Source organism: Podarcis erhardii, assembly GCF_964252035.2.
Source record: "Podarcis erhardii genome assembly, chromosome: 8".
Classification (NCBI taxonomy): Eukaryota; Metazoa; Chordata; class Lepidosauria; order Squamata; family Lacertidae; genus Podarcis; species Podarcis erhardii.
In genome coordinates, this window is record NC_138499.1 from 81,225,415 (window position 1) to 81,243,830 (window position 18,416).

The 18,416-nt window shown below is 43.5% G+C and overlaps 1 protein-coding gene across 1 annotated transcript in view; it reads left to right on the plus strand.

The window, feature by feature from the left end:
• Positions 1 to 301: 301 nt before the first annotated feature.
• The window catches only part of DAP (death associated protein), a 32,626-nt gene continuing 14,511 nt past the window's right edge, over positions 302 to 18,416 (plus strand). Inside the window, exons 1-2 of the mRNA XM_081873327.1 lie at positions 302 to 540; positions 4,908 to 5,010. Of these exons, the coding sequence (XP_081729453.1) occupies positions 486 to 540; positions 4,908 to 5,010 (158 nt within the window). The 5' untranslated portion in view covers positions 302 to 485. The remainder of the gene's footprint in view (positions 541 to 4,907; positions 5,011 to 18,416) is intronic.

An 18,416-nucleotide genomic window follows, 5' to 3' on the forward strand; every position in this document is an offset into this window, starting at 1 on the left:
AGCATTTTAACTTTTTGCATTGCAGGGGGTTCGGCTAGATGTCCTCGGGGCCGGGGTCCCTTTCCAACAACCCTACAATTTTATGTTGCAATTCCACCCTAGATTCCCCCCTTTTTGCAAACCGCTCTTCTTTTTTGCAATGTATACATTGCGTGAGCTGAATAAACAAACACAAAGCAATAGGTTCCCTAGCCAAAAAAAGGGGGGGGTGGAGAGAGAGTGGAGGAGGCAGCTGCCCGCACGCGCCTCTCTCGCCTTCCTTGCTCGCAGGAAGAGGAAGGAGCAGCCGTCCTCCTCTTTCCGCGCGTCCCTTTCTCTCTCCTCCTCCTCCTCCCGCTTCGCCGCGCGCTCTGACGACAGATCCGTGCGCAGCCAGAGGCCACGTTGGCAACTGAGGACGCTGCCAGAGGAGCCGCTTTGCGCTTGAGCTTTTTGGGGCTGACTCTTGATTTGCAGCAAGCAGCAGCAGCAGCTTCCGAGCGAGCATGTCTTCGCCGCCTAAAGTCAAAACAGAGACCCGGGCTGGACACCCTCCTGCTGGTACTGCTAACCTTCCCCCGCTCTCTCTCCTCTTTCCTTCTCTCTTTCCACCTCTCCAGATCTTGGCTTGGCCAAACGGGAGTTTGTTGTTGGGAGGGGTGATTAGGGGAGGAGGGGGAAGCTGGTAAGTTTTTAAAAATTAAAAACCACCCCCCCACACACACACACAATATTTGCATGTCGTCCTAAATGGAGAGTGGGCCGGGGTGTGGGTGTGTGGACATGTTTTGTGTGCGCATCAGGGAAGGAGGCGGGTGCCCGATTCTTTTTAAAGCTGCAAATCCTGTGCACGTTTACTTGGGAGCAAGCCCCATTGGAGCAGAGTTGGGGTTGTTGTTGTTTTTCTGAGCACAAGAAGCAAGCCCATTTTCATTGAGGTGACGGGGGCGGCTGCAGCCCAAAGTGTGCTTACCAAAGAGTGAGCCCCGTTGAAGCTGCGGGGCTTTCTTCCGGGTAAGCAGGATTGCAACGTTACTGTCTAGTCAACATGCTGAGGATCGGGGTGCACAGAAGGTGCTGCACTGTTAATCCGTGCTTCCTTCCGCCTCTCTTAAAGCAACAAAAGTTTTGTATGGCCTGTGCGTGTTGAAACTTCTGCAAAGTAGGACTTTGTCCATTCCCCGCTTTCCACTTGAGGACGCCATGCCAACGTATGCAAGAAAACAGATCCCGCAAGTGTCTTGTGAAAAGCCACTTGGAGATCACCGGGTGGATCCTCATAGGAGTCTAGTTTATAGACACTATAGCACAGAGGAACATTGCAAAGTGTGTGTGGATGCCATAATACAGTACAGAGAGTTACTGTGTACTATTGCAGCCAGATTGTATAAGCTTTTTTCAATGAGTTGAATAGTGCTTATTCTCAGGTTGGCTGCAGTCCTAGACACACTTTAGTTATATTCTGTGCAATAGCAATATTTGAAGCTACTGTTAAATAAAACAGTATAAAAATAATAATAAAACTTCAAAAAAAACAACAACCCCAAAGTGACTGTCCAAAGAATTTGCCATGTCCTAAAAGTAGAGGTTAAAACAAAATGTCAAAAAAGTAAGCGAGTTTCTTATTTTGTGTTAATCTTTCCATGAAAGCGCAGAAAATTCTTGCTACTGATTTAATTACTGCCGTGCTTTTCATAAATTATTGTTGGATTTTCAAAAATAAAATAAAAACTCCTGAAGCAAAAATTTCATTAGAAAAAGATTAAAAACATTCCCCTCCACCCTGAGCAACAGGAATGTAATTGCTTTGTGTCCACATGCTGATTTATTCATTTGTTGTTCAGAACATTTGTTCTTCAGAGCAAAGTCTTAAGCAACTTCCCAAACATTGTGCAATACATGGAGCTGTCTTGAAGCTGCTGTGCTTGTAAACCCTGTGCATTTCAGAAATCACCAAAGGAAAAACAAGGACTGCATTTTTTAGTGTCTCTTCATTTAACTTCCCTTTCATCATCCTGGATTATATTGCTCACTTGCAGACAGTACTTCTCTTACTTCAACCTTTAACCTTCCCAGTCTGTTCTTGACCTATATGACCCCACTGTTTCATGATGCCTTAATCTTGAAAGTCCTATGCTGAAAGTAAGGGAAATAGTTTAAAGAAATTTCATTATGATAAGAGGAAGGCGAGAGATCTAGAACAGTGGTTCCCAGTTAGTTAAGTACTGCAGACCCCCTGTTTGTCAAAAGCCAAGCCTTGGACTCTCTACTTTTGAAATTTTCCCTATCCCTATGGTAGTTTTTGTTACGTGAATGGTGCCACAGATCTCCTGGGGTCCACAGACCCCCAATTGGAACCAATGATCCAGGACATTTCTCCTTATAGTCTTTTTTAATTTCCTGGAAGTGAAGAATACTTTTATTTTTCTAATTGTTTTCTAATTATCCCCCCCCCCCTTTCTACTATATATAAAGAACCGTGTAAACTGAAGGCAATGAAGAAGGAAAAGTAAAAATTATTGCGAGCTGTAGAAGGGGCATGTTTGACTTGAGCTCTGTAGTTTGAGAGAGGACCAGCTGTTGCTTAGGTAAACAGCTGATAAGTGTTGGTGGTGTTGAGGAGCTGAACCGTACATTGAGAGATCAATTGTATCCACAAGAAACAGGCATAAAGCAAGCCGGTGCAAATTAATCCGGCACAAAGTTATACTAGAACCAGACTCCATTCAGCTGCGAGGCTACTGGTGGTTGAGCTGGCCTAAGCCTAGGAAAAACAAGCCTTTAAAGTAGTGTTTGAGTTACACCACCCTTCTTGCTATCTTAACTTACGCTGGGTTGCCAGGTCATATGACTGTGTTGAACAAGCTTAGGATCCAGCCAATTTCCCTTCCCCTTGCCCCTGCCATGTTCCTTTTTCAGGAACACTGGCTAAATTACACTGGAGGAAAATGTTGAAAAATCAGTGTGTGGCACTACTTTGCCCCCTCCTATTTCCTCCTCCCTGCAGATCTTTGCACAGTTAAATGTTCAGAAATTGTCTCTGAAAATGGGTGGCCCCTAGTTAATCAGCTGTGAGCATACTGCTTTTTTAAGGGCCGGTGTGTGTGCTCCCACTTCTTCACTTTCTCCAGAACTGCCCCAAAGTGGCTTCTTGGCTTTCCTCTGCTTCTGGCAATCCTGCACAGTGTTTTTAGGCTCAATCTAGCACATTTGTTATGTGGACTCAAGCTCCGTGGGTTTCAGTGAGATTTGAGTGCTCATAATTGTGCAATGGATTGCGGTGTTCATGTGCAGAGAGGAAAACAAGAGAAGTAGCCTGGACAGAAATTACCAATCAACCCTAGAGAGGAAGAGGGCCCCATTAATGTGTTGTGTTAATAGGCACTTATGACAATCACAAGTCCCTATAGACGAACAAGCACAAGTCCCTCTGCTTTAGAAAAACATGTAAGGTCTAGGCAATCAGCCTAAAGATAGTTCATGTGCATCAGTACAGTCCGAAAGATGGAGATGTTTTTACAGGCCTAGTAAACAAAATATTGGGCTCCAGCTAAGCACTTTCAAAAATAAGATGGAAGATTTCGAAGTCTTAACACACCCTTTAAAAAAATACTGTAGTTCTGGGAACTGTTGTTGAAGGGAATCTGGATCTTTGGGGGAAATGCTATTGTTCTTCAGAATGATCAATGGATTGAGGGATATCTCACTGATTTCCAACAGAAAATGTCCTGTGTAATGTAGTAATTCACACTAGTGCTTTTCAGCTATGTAAATGCACTGTAGTTTAATGTTGACTACTCTGTTAAACCACAGAGCCTAGGGCTTGCCGATCAGAAGGTTGGCGGTTCGAATCCCCGCGACGGGGTGAGCTCCCGTTGCTCGGTCCCTGCTCCTGCCAACCTAGCAGTTCGAAAGCACGTCAAAGTGCAAGTAGATAAATAGGTACCGCTCCGGCAGGAAGGTAAACAGCATTTCCGTGCGCTGCTCTGGTTCACCAGAAGTGGCTTAGTCATGCTGGCCACATGACCCAGATGTTGTACGCCGGCTCCCTCAGCCAGTAAAGCGAGATGAGCACTGCAACCCCAGAGTCATCTGTCACTGGACTTAACTGTCCAGGGGTCCCTTTACCTTTAATTTATCCCACATCCCACGCTGCCACCAACTGCAAGTGATTGGATTGTCCCCCCCACAATCCCTGGGAAATTAATCACTGGAGTTAAAATATTGGGAGTTTTTCAGCCTAAATCCAGACAACATTATCAGCAGCCAAAATACAGTTCACAGGCTTTGTTTCCAACAAGCACTTTCAAGTGTCTTGATTTGTTTTGGATGCACTGTCCTTGCGAAAACGTTAATAATTTGATTTTCCCTAAACTGGTTTGTGCTGCCGTACTCATCTGTTAAATGCATTGTAGCAGTTTGACTCAGTAGGAGTGAAGCTGAGTATGGCTTAAAAGTCTAAATTCATTTTTCGGAAACTGCAGAAATGAAGTAAGATAATAGCATGGCTGTAAAGGAAAGCCTTTGGTTTTGGTGGTCTTTATAGCAGGCTTGGTATTGGCCTCAGCCGTGCAACTAAAAGGTTGAGGGAGATTGAAGTTACCTATAAGGAGCAGTTAGCTCGAAGCTCCTGCTGTTGGAATATGAGTTATAGGAAATGAAAACCACTGCTGTTTTTATTTTCTATTCCTCTCAGGCAGTACAGTGAAAATAATGTATCACTTCTGTGTTTCATTCTCACAATTATGTAGAACGAAAAACAGCATTTGTATAGTGGTCATCACAATATCTGGTCCATTTGGACCATCAGAAATGCTCCTGGGCAAATTCGGATGATGCAGTACTAATTTCTAATGTTTCATGTGGCTTTAATGTGTTTGCCTGCCATCATGCAGCGTATCTGACAGGCCCCTTTATTTTTGTTGCAGTCAAAGCTGGTGGAATGAGAATCGTGCAGAAACACCCACATGTCGTAGAAACCAAAGAGGAGAAAGAGAAGGAGCAGGAAGACTGGGAAACTCCTGGCACCAGGTGAAGGCCTTTCCATCATGTGTATTATTATAAATGAGCAAGGCGATTACTCTTTTCCCAGCAAAGCACAGTTGTGGGGAATTGGACAGCTTGGGTGAACACGGAGGCAGCCCTATGGCAAGATCTGCCAAAATGCAACAGATCTCCGTCTCAGCCAAAGATGCAGCTGTGGAAGTTGCTCAGCTGGGGCTCAGCTAGCTGAGCTGAGGCTGGTGTGAGTCCCCCCAAAAGGGGTGATCTGGGAGCAGGACCAGAGCGGGAGTATGGCTGGGGACTTAGACTGGATCTGGTGTAACTTTATACTAGCTGAACTTACTCTGGTTCCCTTTACGCAAGGTTCTTGTTCATAGAATGGCTCCCTAAATATAATAACACACACTCAACAATCCACATTTATTTATGCTAATCCAAGTGATTGCATGACAGTTTTCAATGACATCTAAGGTGGATGCAAAGTAGAGAATTCAGTAAGAACTGAAAAGAGTTGGAAAAATAGAATTCCTGCTTTGGTGGGGGCGGGTGTGTGTTTGCCTGTTTCTTTATAAAATCTGTCTTGGCTGCCACCTCTTTTTACCTTTGGGCCAGCCAAGCCAGGTGGTCTATTGAAGATTGAGGTGGGGTTGCAGATATGTAGGGAAAGGGCTGTAGGTAGTTAAACATTTCTTGTATGAGCACAGAGCTATTCAGGGGCTTCTTGAAATAGGCTTTAGTGGAAAATGTTCAGGAAGGGAATGAATGGGACCAGTAGCAGCTTATAAACCTCTGGTGATTTCCTCCAGATTCTGAGCATGGAATAACTGCACAAGCAGAGAGTCTCACTTCTCACACGCATCTGCTTGGCCGCAGGTCTTTTCCTGCGTTCCGCTGCTACTAACTCAGTAGAAATTAAAATGGACTTTATTTACTTGTTTTTTTTTTTCATGTTTTGCTACATAGAACCATATTGCTGATGGTCAGATAGGCATGGGGGGTGGGAATATGATTTATAAAAAGAAATGTCTGATTTCCAAAACGTGCTAATAATGTGTGTGCTATATCCTAAGATTTTTAAAATCTAAAGTTTTACATTTAAACGATTATTCGAAGGTTGACTTTTTAAAAAGACACCCCACCCCATGTTAACCGCCTTCTGTTTTTCAACTGTCCTCGTAATCCAGCACTCCCAGCAAAAACTGCAAAACATTTGGCAGGGGCAATTAGAATAAGATCTATTATTTGATTATTGATGTAAAGGTCCAAAATGTATTTTGTATAGTTAAGAGGTAAAAACTTATCTTCAGTACATTTTATTTTATTTTATTGCCATGGCTAGTGGCTGATGCAAATAAAAGTTCTTCTGATCTGATCTGTTCCAGCACTCTTACCTTGGGCTTCCAGATGCCTGCATGAAAAACTTGGATGGGGCATGAAAACTACACTCCTCCCCCCTCTGCCGTTCATCCCTAGCATAATGGTATTCAGAGGTACCACAGAGGCATGTGGTGTTCTTAATATGATGCAGTGCTTATATAGCTTGCATTTAGTAAGCTTGGCCAAGAGGCTGACCTTTTTTATCAACTGACATTTGCCCAGTGGATAACAGAGGGGGGAAATCAATACAGAAAGTACACATTGAAATGCATATAAAATAAGTACTCAAGGTCCATGAATATTATTTTACCCGAATACTTAAGGAGAACATGACACTGCTGTGCTAGGCTAAATCAAACATCCATTTAGCGCAGCGCCAACCGGATTTCTTTGTGAACCCCAGAAGCAGATCATGACTACTTCGGCAATAGCTCAGTTGGTTAGAGCAGGCATAGGCAAGCTCGGGCCCTCCAGATGTTTGGGACTACAATTCCCATTATCCCTAGCTAACAAGACCAGTGGTCAGGGATGATGGGAATTGTAGTCCCAAACATCTGGAGGGCCCGAGTTTGCCTATGCCTGGGTTAGAGCGTAGTGCTGATAACGCCAAGGTGACAGGTTTGATCCCCGTATGGGAGCATATTCCCGCATTGCAGGGGGTTGGACTAGACGACCCATGGGGTCCCTCCCAACTCTGTGAACACAGCAGCCTTTACTGCTGTTAATCGCCAGTGTCTGGTGTTCAGAGGCAAGGTGCCTCTGATCTTGGAGGAAATATATAGCCATCATGACTATTAGCCATTTGTAGACTTATTGGCCACGCATTGTCTTATCCCCCGTTAAAGCCATCTTTAAATTGGTGGTTCTCACCACTTATTATGGTAACAAATCCCATATTCTAACTATACGCTTAACTGTGTGTTAAGAAGCATTTCCTTTTGCCTGTCTTGAATCTCCCACTGTTCACAATGTGAAACACTTGGAGCGCTTTGGAGGGAAAACGCTGTATGTGTACAATTATTTAGGACTATGCGCCGGTCGTCTGTTTACTGGTCAGGCTGTTCCAGGTAGGTTTGTGCTCCCACGAGCGCCGTCTGTGTTCTGCCCTTGAATCAACAGCGCCTCATGGATAACAGCATAAAGCAAAGAATGAAGATGTAATAAGCCAGTAGGGTACAATTTCTCACATCGACCTCTAGGCAAAGATCATTAAACAAAGCCAAAAGCACAGTCCATATCCAAGTAGAAAGCCAGACTGGCAGGAAGCCAGGAAGCCAATAATGTCCAGGTGTGCCTGAAATTGCAGAGCAACCCCCTACTTTGCAGTTAAAAGGGAATGGTATCGTTTTCTCTTCATTTCAGGTCCTTTGAAATACAGAAACCCAATCAGGAGCAAGGGATACAAGCTGGTAATAAATTTTGAACAAAGATTGATGGTTCTTTCCCCCCCCCCCCCAACATCAAGCCAAGGAGAGGGGTGCAAGCAGAATGTCTATACTGTATGTTTCTAATAGTTGAAAGTCCAGCAATATAGGGAGAGCCATATGTTCCCCATTCCTGATCTGCACTTACTGGCAGAAGCTTGGGATTAATCCTGGAAGCTTTTGCATGCAATGCAAAGGCACAAGTGTTGTATATTTCTTGAAATCTTCTTATGGCTGCAGCCAGAGACTGGGGTGGCTATTGCACAAAGGGTTGGATCCAGATCAAGTTATCTGCTGTTAAGTTCTATTGAACTCAGTGAGACTCTGCATGCAGTGCAATACTGCAAATGGCTACTCAGAAGTAAGTCCCATTGTATTTGTTGGGACAGTAGACCCTAGTAAATACGTTTGGGATCCTAGCCTTAGTCATGACTAACATTTCAAACAGATTCTTTTTTCCATTTGCCAAAAAACAAATAAATCACACAACAAGGATTTTCTCCTCTCTCTGAACATTGTACACACCCACCGTTTACTTCGGGTGAAACCATGATGTTTTAAGGAATTGTAAGTGTTTCCAAAAAGGAATCTTACTAGGGTAGTCTTGTGGGAATAACCTTTAGAGAATTATTTGTATTAGGTTCTTAGCCAATAGGTAAGTTCCCAGCTAATTAAAGTGGGGAGCTAGAAGATAACCAGCCAAAGATAACAACTGAATTGTTGGCAGAGCAACAAAGGTTAATATATTGACTTCAAAATAATTCATGGAGAGTGTTGAATCAAGATGTGGTCTAGCCCTGTTCTCTCACTTCTTAGCTGGAACTGAGTTGTAGTCCAAAACATCTGGAAGGCACCAGGTTGGCAAAGATTAGGGTATATATACTTAGTGGAAGTGTCTCCCCACAAGGGCACCTAACCTTCCCCTCTTGGCCCAGTTTGTGTCTATTTGCGGGGCTCAAGAATTGTAAGGGGTTGTACATTTAGGCTTGATTCATAGGAGCTTTCTCCCTTGACATTGAGCAGTAGGCTTCTCGTGGCTTGGGCCTATGCGTTCTGTACAGTCATACCTCGGAAGTTGAACAGAATTCATTCTGGAAGTCGGTTCGACTTCCCAAATGTTTGGAAACCAAAGCGTGGCTCCCAATTGGCTGCAGGAAGCTCCTGCAGCCAATCGGAAGCCCCGTCGGACATTTGGGTTCCAAAGAACATTCGCAAACCGGAACGCTCACTTCCGGGTTTGCGGCATTCGGGAGCCAAAACATTCAACTCACAAGGTGTTCAAGATCCAATATACGACTGTCCTCAGTTATTATTAGTAGTCTATTTATTTACACCAAGCCATTTCCCCTGACAGGGATTCAACACATAAATGGACTGACGTAGACATTCTAACCTACCCTTCTCCACTGTCTATGTGCAGGATCCTTTTTTAATAGGAACTCATGTTCTGTTATATGAGCCCCAACTTGTAGTCTGAAGTTCTACACCCCAGACAGACGCGTAGTTACCACTGTGGTGAACATTTGATCGTAGGGACAAGGCAGACTGAAGATAGTGTTAATCACACTCCTCTGCTGCATTTGCACTCTGCACTGTGGATGGCAGAAGAATTGTGTTGAACTTAACAAATGGTGAGCGAATAAATCCTGAATGTAAGTTAGCGTGATTGAAAAACTCATAATGGAGTCTCATCTTAGATTGTTTATTGACTTTGAACTTGGCCCAGTATATAAATAAATATTACAGGTTTTCAGCCTCCATGTTTCTGATAAAAAATGAAACATTTATGCTATTATTTTAAGAACTGGTTTTGTGCAGTTGCCTTGCTTCTTCTCACTTTGTTTATTCATTCAGCGCCAGATCCTGGTTTTGATTGGCAGTCGTATGTACGCTGGCTGTTGCTTGGCCGTGTCATATTTATTAAGATGAAGAACTTTAATTAAAACCTTAGATTAGGAATTCCTGAGAGGACAATAGATCATTTTGCAAGATCATTTGTTGTCACAAGTGGTGACATGGGGGGTGGAATATTCTGAGCTATTTAGACTGAAATGATCATAACTGTTGGATTGGGCCTCTGGAGTTGCTTGCGTGAGGCAGGCGTAGAATTACATGCCGACTTGTCTGTCAAAATCTAGAAAGTTAATGCAACAGATACACTTGAAGGACAAACAGGCAACATTTCTGTTTAATTATTAAAGCCTTTATTTCCCTTTGCTTGTGCGCCCCAAGAAATATAGCCAGTAATTAGTTTAGCAAAGAAATATGGGCCTCAGCAGGCATTTTCTTTTCTTTCTTTCTTTCTTTCTTTCTTTCTTTCTTTCTTTCACAAACAAGATTGTTTGCATTTATTTGATCTGAGCTAGAAAGGGAGCTTCCTCAGTGGTGCTATTATCCAAAACTGTGGTTCTTGCTTGTGCATTTATTGCTGCAATAGTTTATCTTCTATATTTCAAAGTCAAAACCGGCTTTAGATAATTGGCTAGGATAAGGACTATGATCGTTTTGAGGCAAATGAGGTATAAAATGAAAGCACGGAACCAGTAGTCTTGCTAGTTTGCACAAACAAAAAGATAAATATGACAAAAGATTGGCGGAGGGGGAACGCTCGACTCTGAGATCAATTCAGGCTGCGGTGTTTGAAAATCCCATAGTTTATTTGGCTGTGAAATATCTGCTTCAGTTGATTGAAATGAGTCTTCCATAACCATTGGCTCAGCTACTGTTTTGGAACTGAGAAAGTGGACTCTGATCCATGAAAGCTTATTCAGGAATAAATTTGTTAGTGTTTACGACGGTGCAAAGCTCCTTGGCTCTGTTCAAGTGTTTGTGACATTGTAAACGAGGATGGGGCAGGAGCTGGCATGGAAGCGCCCCCCACAGTGGGTGTGCCAGTTGTCCTTTAGACCTCCATGAGATTAGTACACAGTTCTTTAGAGAGTTCTTAACCATGTTGACTTCAGGGCGCCTAGAAAACACTTTGGAATGCTCCTAGAAGACTCGCTGCATTTGGCAGCCCTTGTCTAATCACGGGGAGAGTTTCTAGGCATGTTCTACTGTACATGCTTGGAACCTTTTACGGACCTGTGTGCTGATCACATTATCCTCTAAAGGGCAGCCTATGTGCTGGGGGACATTGGAGGCATTGCAGGTGCTGGCAAATTCCTGAACACAACACTTGTTGCAGGAGCAGGATAATACGGCCATTCCTCTGGGTGGAATGTTTTCTATGAACTTTCCAACTGCACAGACTTTTCTTTTACATTCTCCATCATGCAAGGGCTAGGGTTGGGCAAGAATGTTGGTAAAAAGGAGAACAGAGGAGGAAGAAAGGAACCCTATTGCTACCATAAAGGTAAAGGTACACCTGACCGTTAGGTCCAGTCGTGGACGACTCTGGGGTTGCGCTCTCATCTTGCTCTGTAGGCCGAGGGAGCCGGCATTTGTCTGCAGACAGCTATGGCCAGCATTTCTAAGCCGCTTCTGGCGAGCCAGAGCAGTGCACAGAAACAGCGTTTACCTTCCCGCCACAGCAGTACCTATTTATCTACTTGCACCTTTGACGTGCTTTCGAACTCCTAGGTTGGCAGGAGCAGGGACTGAGCAACAGGAGCTCACCCTGTCACGGAGATTCGAACCGCTGACCTTCTGATCGGCAAGTCCTAGGCTCTGTGGTTTAACCTACAGCGCCACCCGCATCCCCAAGAAATATTTACTCCGGTTAAAAACCCTTTTTTGCCCCGTCCACTGGAAGCAAGATCAAAAGTCAGGGGCAAATATTTCCCTTTGTAAACATCTGCATATCCAATATGGTGGTGGAAGCCTGTAATTTAGGAGCTATGGGCAGAAGCATGGCACAGTGGTGTCCTTCCTTAAATACAGTAGCACTCACAAGGAATATGGACTGGGTGACAAATCTGAAAAATGAACTGGCCTTCAAAGCTCTCTGTCACTATTGGGGGTAGTTAAGCAAGGTAACTGCAGAGAGGTCATTTTGAAAGCTACAAACAAACAGATCAAGAGAACAACTGGAACAACTTGTTCTACATCCCCTTTAGTTGCTGGGAGCATTCTGTTCACCTTGAATATTTGTACTACTTATCAACCTGCCTTGGGGCAGAAGGACACAGAGAGAGAACAGGGGTGTTTGCAATAGTTAGAATTTAATTTCTGCCACACAACAGTAACCTTTTCAGATCTAGAACTTGCCTTGAACGTCAAGGTCCAAGATGGACGCCACTTTTTTATTCTTTAAATACGTCTGTTTTTGTACCCCTCACTTTCCCCTCTTCTTTTCAAACCAAATTAAAAACAAAACGATGTCACTAGTGAGAGCATTCGACTTGTGGGTCATGACCCAAGCACGCTGAAGATCAATGGTGTGAACTGCTGCACTAAAGGCATGCCAGATTCAGAGCATGCTTTTGTGCGTGTTTTTAATACAGTGGTACCTCGGGTTACATACGCTTCAGGTTACAGACTCCGCTAACCCAGAAATATTACCTCGGGTTAAGAACTTTGCTTCAGGATGAGAACAGAAATCGTGCTCCGGTGGCGCGGCAGCAGCAGGAGGCCCCATTAGCTAAAGTGGTGCTTCAGGTTAAGAACAGTTTCAGATTAAGAACAGACGTCCAGAACGAATTAAGTTCTTAACCCGAGGTACCACTGTACAAACCTAAGTCACACTGTGGTACATGGGGTCAAAGGCTTTGAAACCGATCCAGAGTAAAAATACGGACAAAAGAAATAAATACTGAAAGAGAACTAGATGGAATAGCAGCAGATGATGACTTTAAACTTTAAAAGACACAGGGAGAAAGCTGGACAGCTTGTATTCCAAGATATAGAGATTCATAACCAACTTTTACAATGGTTACTAGCTTAAATTTTGTTATTTAAAAAAACAAAAACAAAAAAACTGACTGGAACAATGAAAAAATGCTAGGGAGGTTGCTTGCATTTTTTTTAAAAAAATTATCTTACCCTCTTTCCGTACAAAATCAAATATTTAACTCTAGAACTTGAAGGTCTCTGGACTATTAAAACCATTTTCACTAATAGCCCTCATGACCTACCCCCCCCCCCTCTCTCTCTCACACACACACACACACAGAGTTAATGTTCCTCAGAGACCCAGTGTGGTATAGTGCTAGACTCAAGTTCAGGAGACCGGGATATAAATCCCTGCTCAGCTATGAAGCTCACTTGTTCATTTTTAGATGGTTTCTCTCTCTCAGCCTAACCTACTTCATAACGTTATTGTGAGTGGAAAGTAGGTTAGCAAACATATACAGTCCTGAGCTCTCTGGAGAAGGCAAACACACACACACACACACACACACACACACACAAACAAACACGAACCCCATTCAAGTATTAATATCACTGATAATAATTCATTTGTACTCTACAGCTTAACAGTTGACTATGGTAGTGGGACGCGGGTGGCACTGTGGTCTAAACCACAGAGCCTAGGACTTTGCCGATCAGAAGGTCAGCGGTTCGAATCCCCGCGACGGGATGAACTCCCATTGTTCGGTACCAGCTCCTGCCCACCTAGCAGTTTGAAAGCACGTCAAAGGTGCAAGTAGATAAATAGGTACTGCTGTGGCGGGAAGGTAAACGCTGTTTCTGTGCACTGCTCTGGTTCGTCATGCTGGCCACATGACCCGGAAGCTGTACGCCAGCTCACTCGGCCAATAAAGCAAGATGAGTGCCGCAACCCCAGAGTCGGCCACAACTGGACCTAATGGTCAGGGGTCCCTTTACCTTCACCTAAATATTTCTTCTGGGTCAAATTCAAGTACTTTTACCTCTTGAATAGTTTAAACTGATACTGAAATGAGCCAATATACTCTTTCTAAATGCCACCTTGAGCAAAGAACAGGTTTCGCCCTCAAAGCTTTTTAATTTGATGTCCTGCACTTCAACAGGTTTTCAGGGCATTCTTCATTAAAAGTAGGCCCAGATATCCTAATCTTACATTATTGATAATAAGGTATGCAGGCTATGCTTTGAAAACCTGATATGAAATCGTATCTGCACACAATCATACATTTAAAAGCGCTCGTTTTTGCTGTTGCTAAAGCAAGCTTGTCTGTTATGCCTCACTGTAATATCATGGCATCTTTACCACATTGTGCTCAGTCAACATGATTATGTTTTATACAAATGCCTAGTTCTCACAAATAACAGATGCATTGATAAACCTGTTACTTGATTGTATATCACTTCAGATTGCCGGTGGGGAGTCGCATGGTTGAACGAGCCCCCATACAAATAAAAAAAAAATTAAAATCCCCTATTTTGCATATTGAGGAGGAGGCCCCGACATCCACTTTTCTGCATGCAGAGAATTTTTCCTGTGAATGAGCATTTATTTACGGCATTCGCCAGCTGCAGTCTGAAGTGACATAGTCGAAAAAGGTTTACCATTTCATCTGCTTTTTTTCTGAAAACCAGGCCAAAGTGGCATTTAATTGGTGAACTTGTCAATGTAACAGTTCCATGTAGAATCTGAATTCTGGGAACTGTGTTTGGTTCAAGCGATGGCTTCCCAAGGAGGCAGGATTTTATCGTGGCTTGTTTACTTCCAAGGCCCCATGCCATCTGAAATAAGGCAGGTGGTTGCACGCATTTTCACACGATTGGCTCAGTTGAAATTATACAACAGAACAATAGCACATGTGCAGATTCCATTTGCGTTCAGAGGTGCTTATCCAGTTTCCATCTGATTATGCCCAGTTTACTCAACTGTGTACAACTGGGCATAAAGACTGCATCCTAATTTATAGCAACAGCTTTAATAAATGAAAAGGGTGGACATGTTTCTGCCCTCAATATTTGCCTTAATTATATTATTTTATTTTATTTAGATTTGTATACCGCCCTTCATCAGGGTGAGTCGCAGGATAAAATACAAGGTAAAAACACAAGTAAATAGTTAAAACAACAAAACAACACCCCCCCCCCAAATAATCTTGAAACACTTAGTCCTTCAAGTCACAGTTCAGCGAGTGTTTGTTTAGAAGCACATTTCTGTAAGAATACAGATCTCTCACAAATTTACTGCAAGCTTTTCAGCTACCCAGTATATGTTTTATACCCAGGGTAGTATCTTTTTCTTATATTTCTTGCGCAGTGAGAAAAAACAGATTGTGCTGCCTGTGCAGCCTCCTTTAATGAGACAAATCCCTTAAATGCGGGATCTCATGCCCTCTTGACTCATGCTCCTTTTAAAACACACACATACACAAAACATCACTCATTTTTGGTATGCTTTGGGGTCAGTAAAATTGCTCTGCTACTTGGGATACCAGGGGCCATTCAATTAAGGAAGAAAGTTCAGAACTTCACAGTCTTGTTAGAACACTGTTCTGGTTTGCATGCTCTTTCTTATATCTACCATATCGCCAGCTGTCTGAAAGGCTCCAAAATTAAAACTCCTTCTGGTGTCCACTGCAGCTTTACTTGACCACACAAGGGGGGGGCATATTCATTTGACATTGGGTAAGTATTGCTTGACTTGCACATTTCTTGTTACCAAGATACAGTGGTACCTCAGGTTAAGAACTTAATTCATTCTGGAGGTCCGTTGTTAACCTGAAACTGTTCTTAACCTGAGGTACCACTTTAGCTAATGGGGCCTCCCGCCGCTGCCGCGCGATTTCTGTTCTCATCCTGAAGCAAAGTTCTTAACCCAAGGTATTATTTCTGGGTTAGCAGAGTCTGTAACCTGAAGCGTCTGTAACACAAGGTACTACTGTATTTGTTTGGTAAGGCTCTGATCTATAGCTGCTAAGTTCAGCATTCAGCGTTGTTTGCTCTGGAAAAAGACCTTTAGCACATTGCCCTCCCATTTTTGTAATGCTCTTTTGCAGAGCAGAACCGGATTAAAATGAAAGTTTCATACATTGTTTTCATTTAAAATATGCTACCTTTTGGGGGATACTAACAGTATGCTATTCAGAAATTACATAGTCCTTTTCTGAACAACTTACGATCTATTTGAGAGAAACATGAAAAAGGGGGAAGGAGAAGGAGTTAGGGTTTTATGTGATGTGTAGGAAAGATGCAGGTGAAGAACACATAGTGTGGCTTGGGAATGGATTTGCTAAAGTATTAGCAAATGGCCATTACTCAGTGGTTCCAGTTTAATCTACTGGTTTCAGATTCTTCCAGAATGGTCTGTGAATGTTATATAGAGTGAAAAGGTTTTAGTCTGAAGGTCTTTCAAGAAGCCACCAATCAACTGAGTAACTAAGCTCTCCAAGACTGGAGTTTTCAGCTTTGTATTATTTTTGTAGTAAGGTTGATCATCATTTCTTATATTCTAGCATATTAAACAAAATTGCCTTCACTTCTTCCTTTATGTACGTTTTACATGACAAACCTAGACAGCATCTTAAAAAGCAGAGACATCACCTTGCCAACAAAGGTCCGTATAGTTAACGCCATGGTTTTCCCAGTAGTGATGTATGGAAGTGAGAGCTGGACCATAAAGAAGGCTGATCGCCGAAGAATTGATGCTTTTGAATTATGCTCTTGAGAGTCCCATGGACTGCAAGAAGATCAAACCTATCCATTCTTAAGGAAATCAGCCCTGAGTGCTCACTGGAAGGACAGATCGTGAAGCTGAGGCTCCACCTCATGAGAAGAGAAGACTCCCTGGAAAAGACCCTGATGTTGGGAAAGATGGAGGGCACAAGGAGAAGGGGACGACAGAGGACGAGATGGTTGGACAGTGTTCTCGAAGCTACCAACATGAGTTTGACCAAACTGCGGGAGGCAGTGGAAGACAGGAGCGCCTGGCATGCTCTGGTCCATGGGGTCACGAAGAGTCGGACATGACTAAACGACTAAACAACAACAACGTACTCCCATCACCACAGTTTGATGGAAGGTAGCACACAGAGACAACATACCGCAATCTCTCCAATCATTGACCCTTGTCCTGGGCCAGTGGAGGGCAAAAGGGAGTGTGAGTGGTGGTGGAGGATGGAATGACACTAATTCTGTCCTTTACTGACTAAATGACTAAATGACTAAATGACTAAACAACAACAACAAGTCCTCTCTGTTTTGGAATGCAAATTTCTGCTATCGCACCTTACTGTGGTTAACATCCATCCCATGCGGTTCAGATAGCATCCATGCCCACTTTAATGGTAACTGTGATTAGGCTCTATATGCCACTTCAGAATGCAAATGGGTCTCACAAGTTTAAATGACCCTTACATGTAAGAATTAAAATGTTGTCCTTGTGAGTAGCATACCAGCACATCAAAGCGCAGCGGTTCATGGGACAAAGGTTTTGCCAGATAACTCGAGAAGCGGATTTTCCCTTCAGTCTGCAAACCAGAGGCTTGATAATATTGAAGACTGAAAGCAGGCACTTCCTTAAAATGGTTTGCCAGGGCACCCTGCAAAAGTCGGTAAGACTTGCACTGCTAGATTAAAAAAAAAAAATTATAGCGCTGTTAGAATTTCATCTAAAGTTCTGGTCATATGAGACTTCCATCAATGAACCTTAAAAGGGCGGTGAGGTTTCTTCCTTTGATCAAAGCAGAAGTTCAAAAGAATTGGTTCAAGCCCAGATAAGTAGGGGTCAGCTCTGTAAGGTATTGTTATCTTCCAAACCAACATAATTAAAATTGCCTCTTTCACAGTCATGGAATGCTCTGAGGCTCTGTCCAGGATAAGATGAAAACTGACAGGGTAGCACAGTGATACTGGCTTTGAAATGAAAAAATATAATTGCTGCTAATAAGAATAGGATTTCAGGCATCAACCTGGATTAAGTCCTGGCTAGGTAGACAATTGCCTGGCTGCCACTGCCAATTTGCAGTCGGTCATCTTCCTGGGCTTTCTCTTGCATGTTGTTGGGGCGACGGCGGTGGTGGATACTGGCACATAAATGAAAAATCTGCCTCCTACAAGGCAAGTAAGTCGACTTAAACCGAGTCAGTCCATTGCCTCATTATTTGCACTGGCTGGCAGTGCCTCTCCTCTCCAAGGTTTTAGGCAGGAGTCTTCTCCCCCGCCCCTCCAGTCCTGCTTGGATATGTCAGGGATTGAACCAGGCAAAGTACGTGTTCTGCACACCCTGCGCCTGAGTCAGCGGACCTAGATGTGAAAAATTCATTTACCAAGTTCTGGCTGATCTTGGCTGCAACCTTTTATTTGCAGGTGCCCCGGCAACTCCCGCCCTGAATTTTATGAGATAGTGTGGCATTGGTTTCTTATCCATGAGGAGTCAGAAGGAGGGTGGGAACCTGACTGGGACACACCCAAGCTTATTTCCCCCAATCCAAAACACAAGGTGTAGCTTTGAGTAGAGCTTTCCTACAGCACCTCTAAAACGGGGTGGGTTGGGGAGAATAACAGCTTGCTTTGCACCAGATTACTGAGGCAGTCTGAAGCAGTAAGAAAGATTCTTGCCAATGCTGAAAGTGTCAAGATGGGAGCTTCCTCCTTTTTGAGTGGATGGGGCAGGCAGGTGTGGAGGACTGGCTTGGTCCTGAATGGGGTAACTGTGCCCCTGAAGGACCAGGTGCACAGCCAGGGAGTCATTTTGGACACACAACTGTTCATGGAGGCGCAGGTCAAATCCAAGTCCAGGGCAGCTGTCTA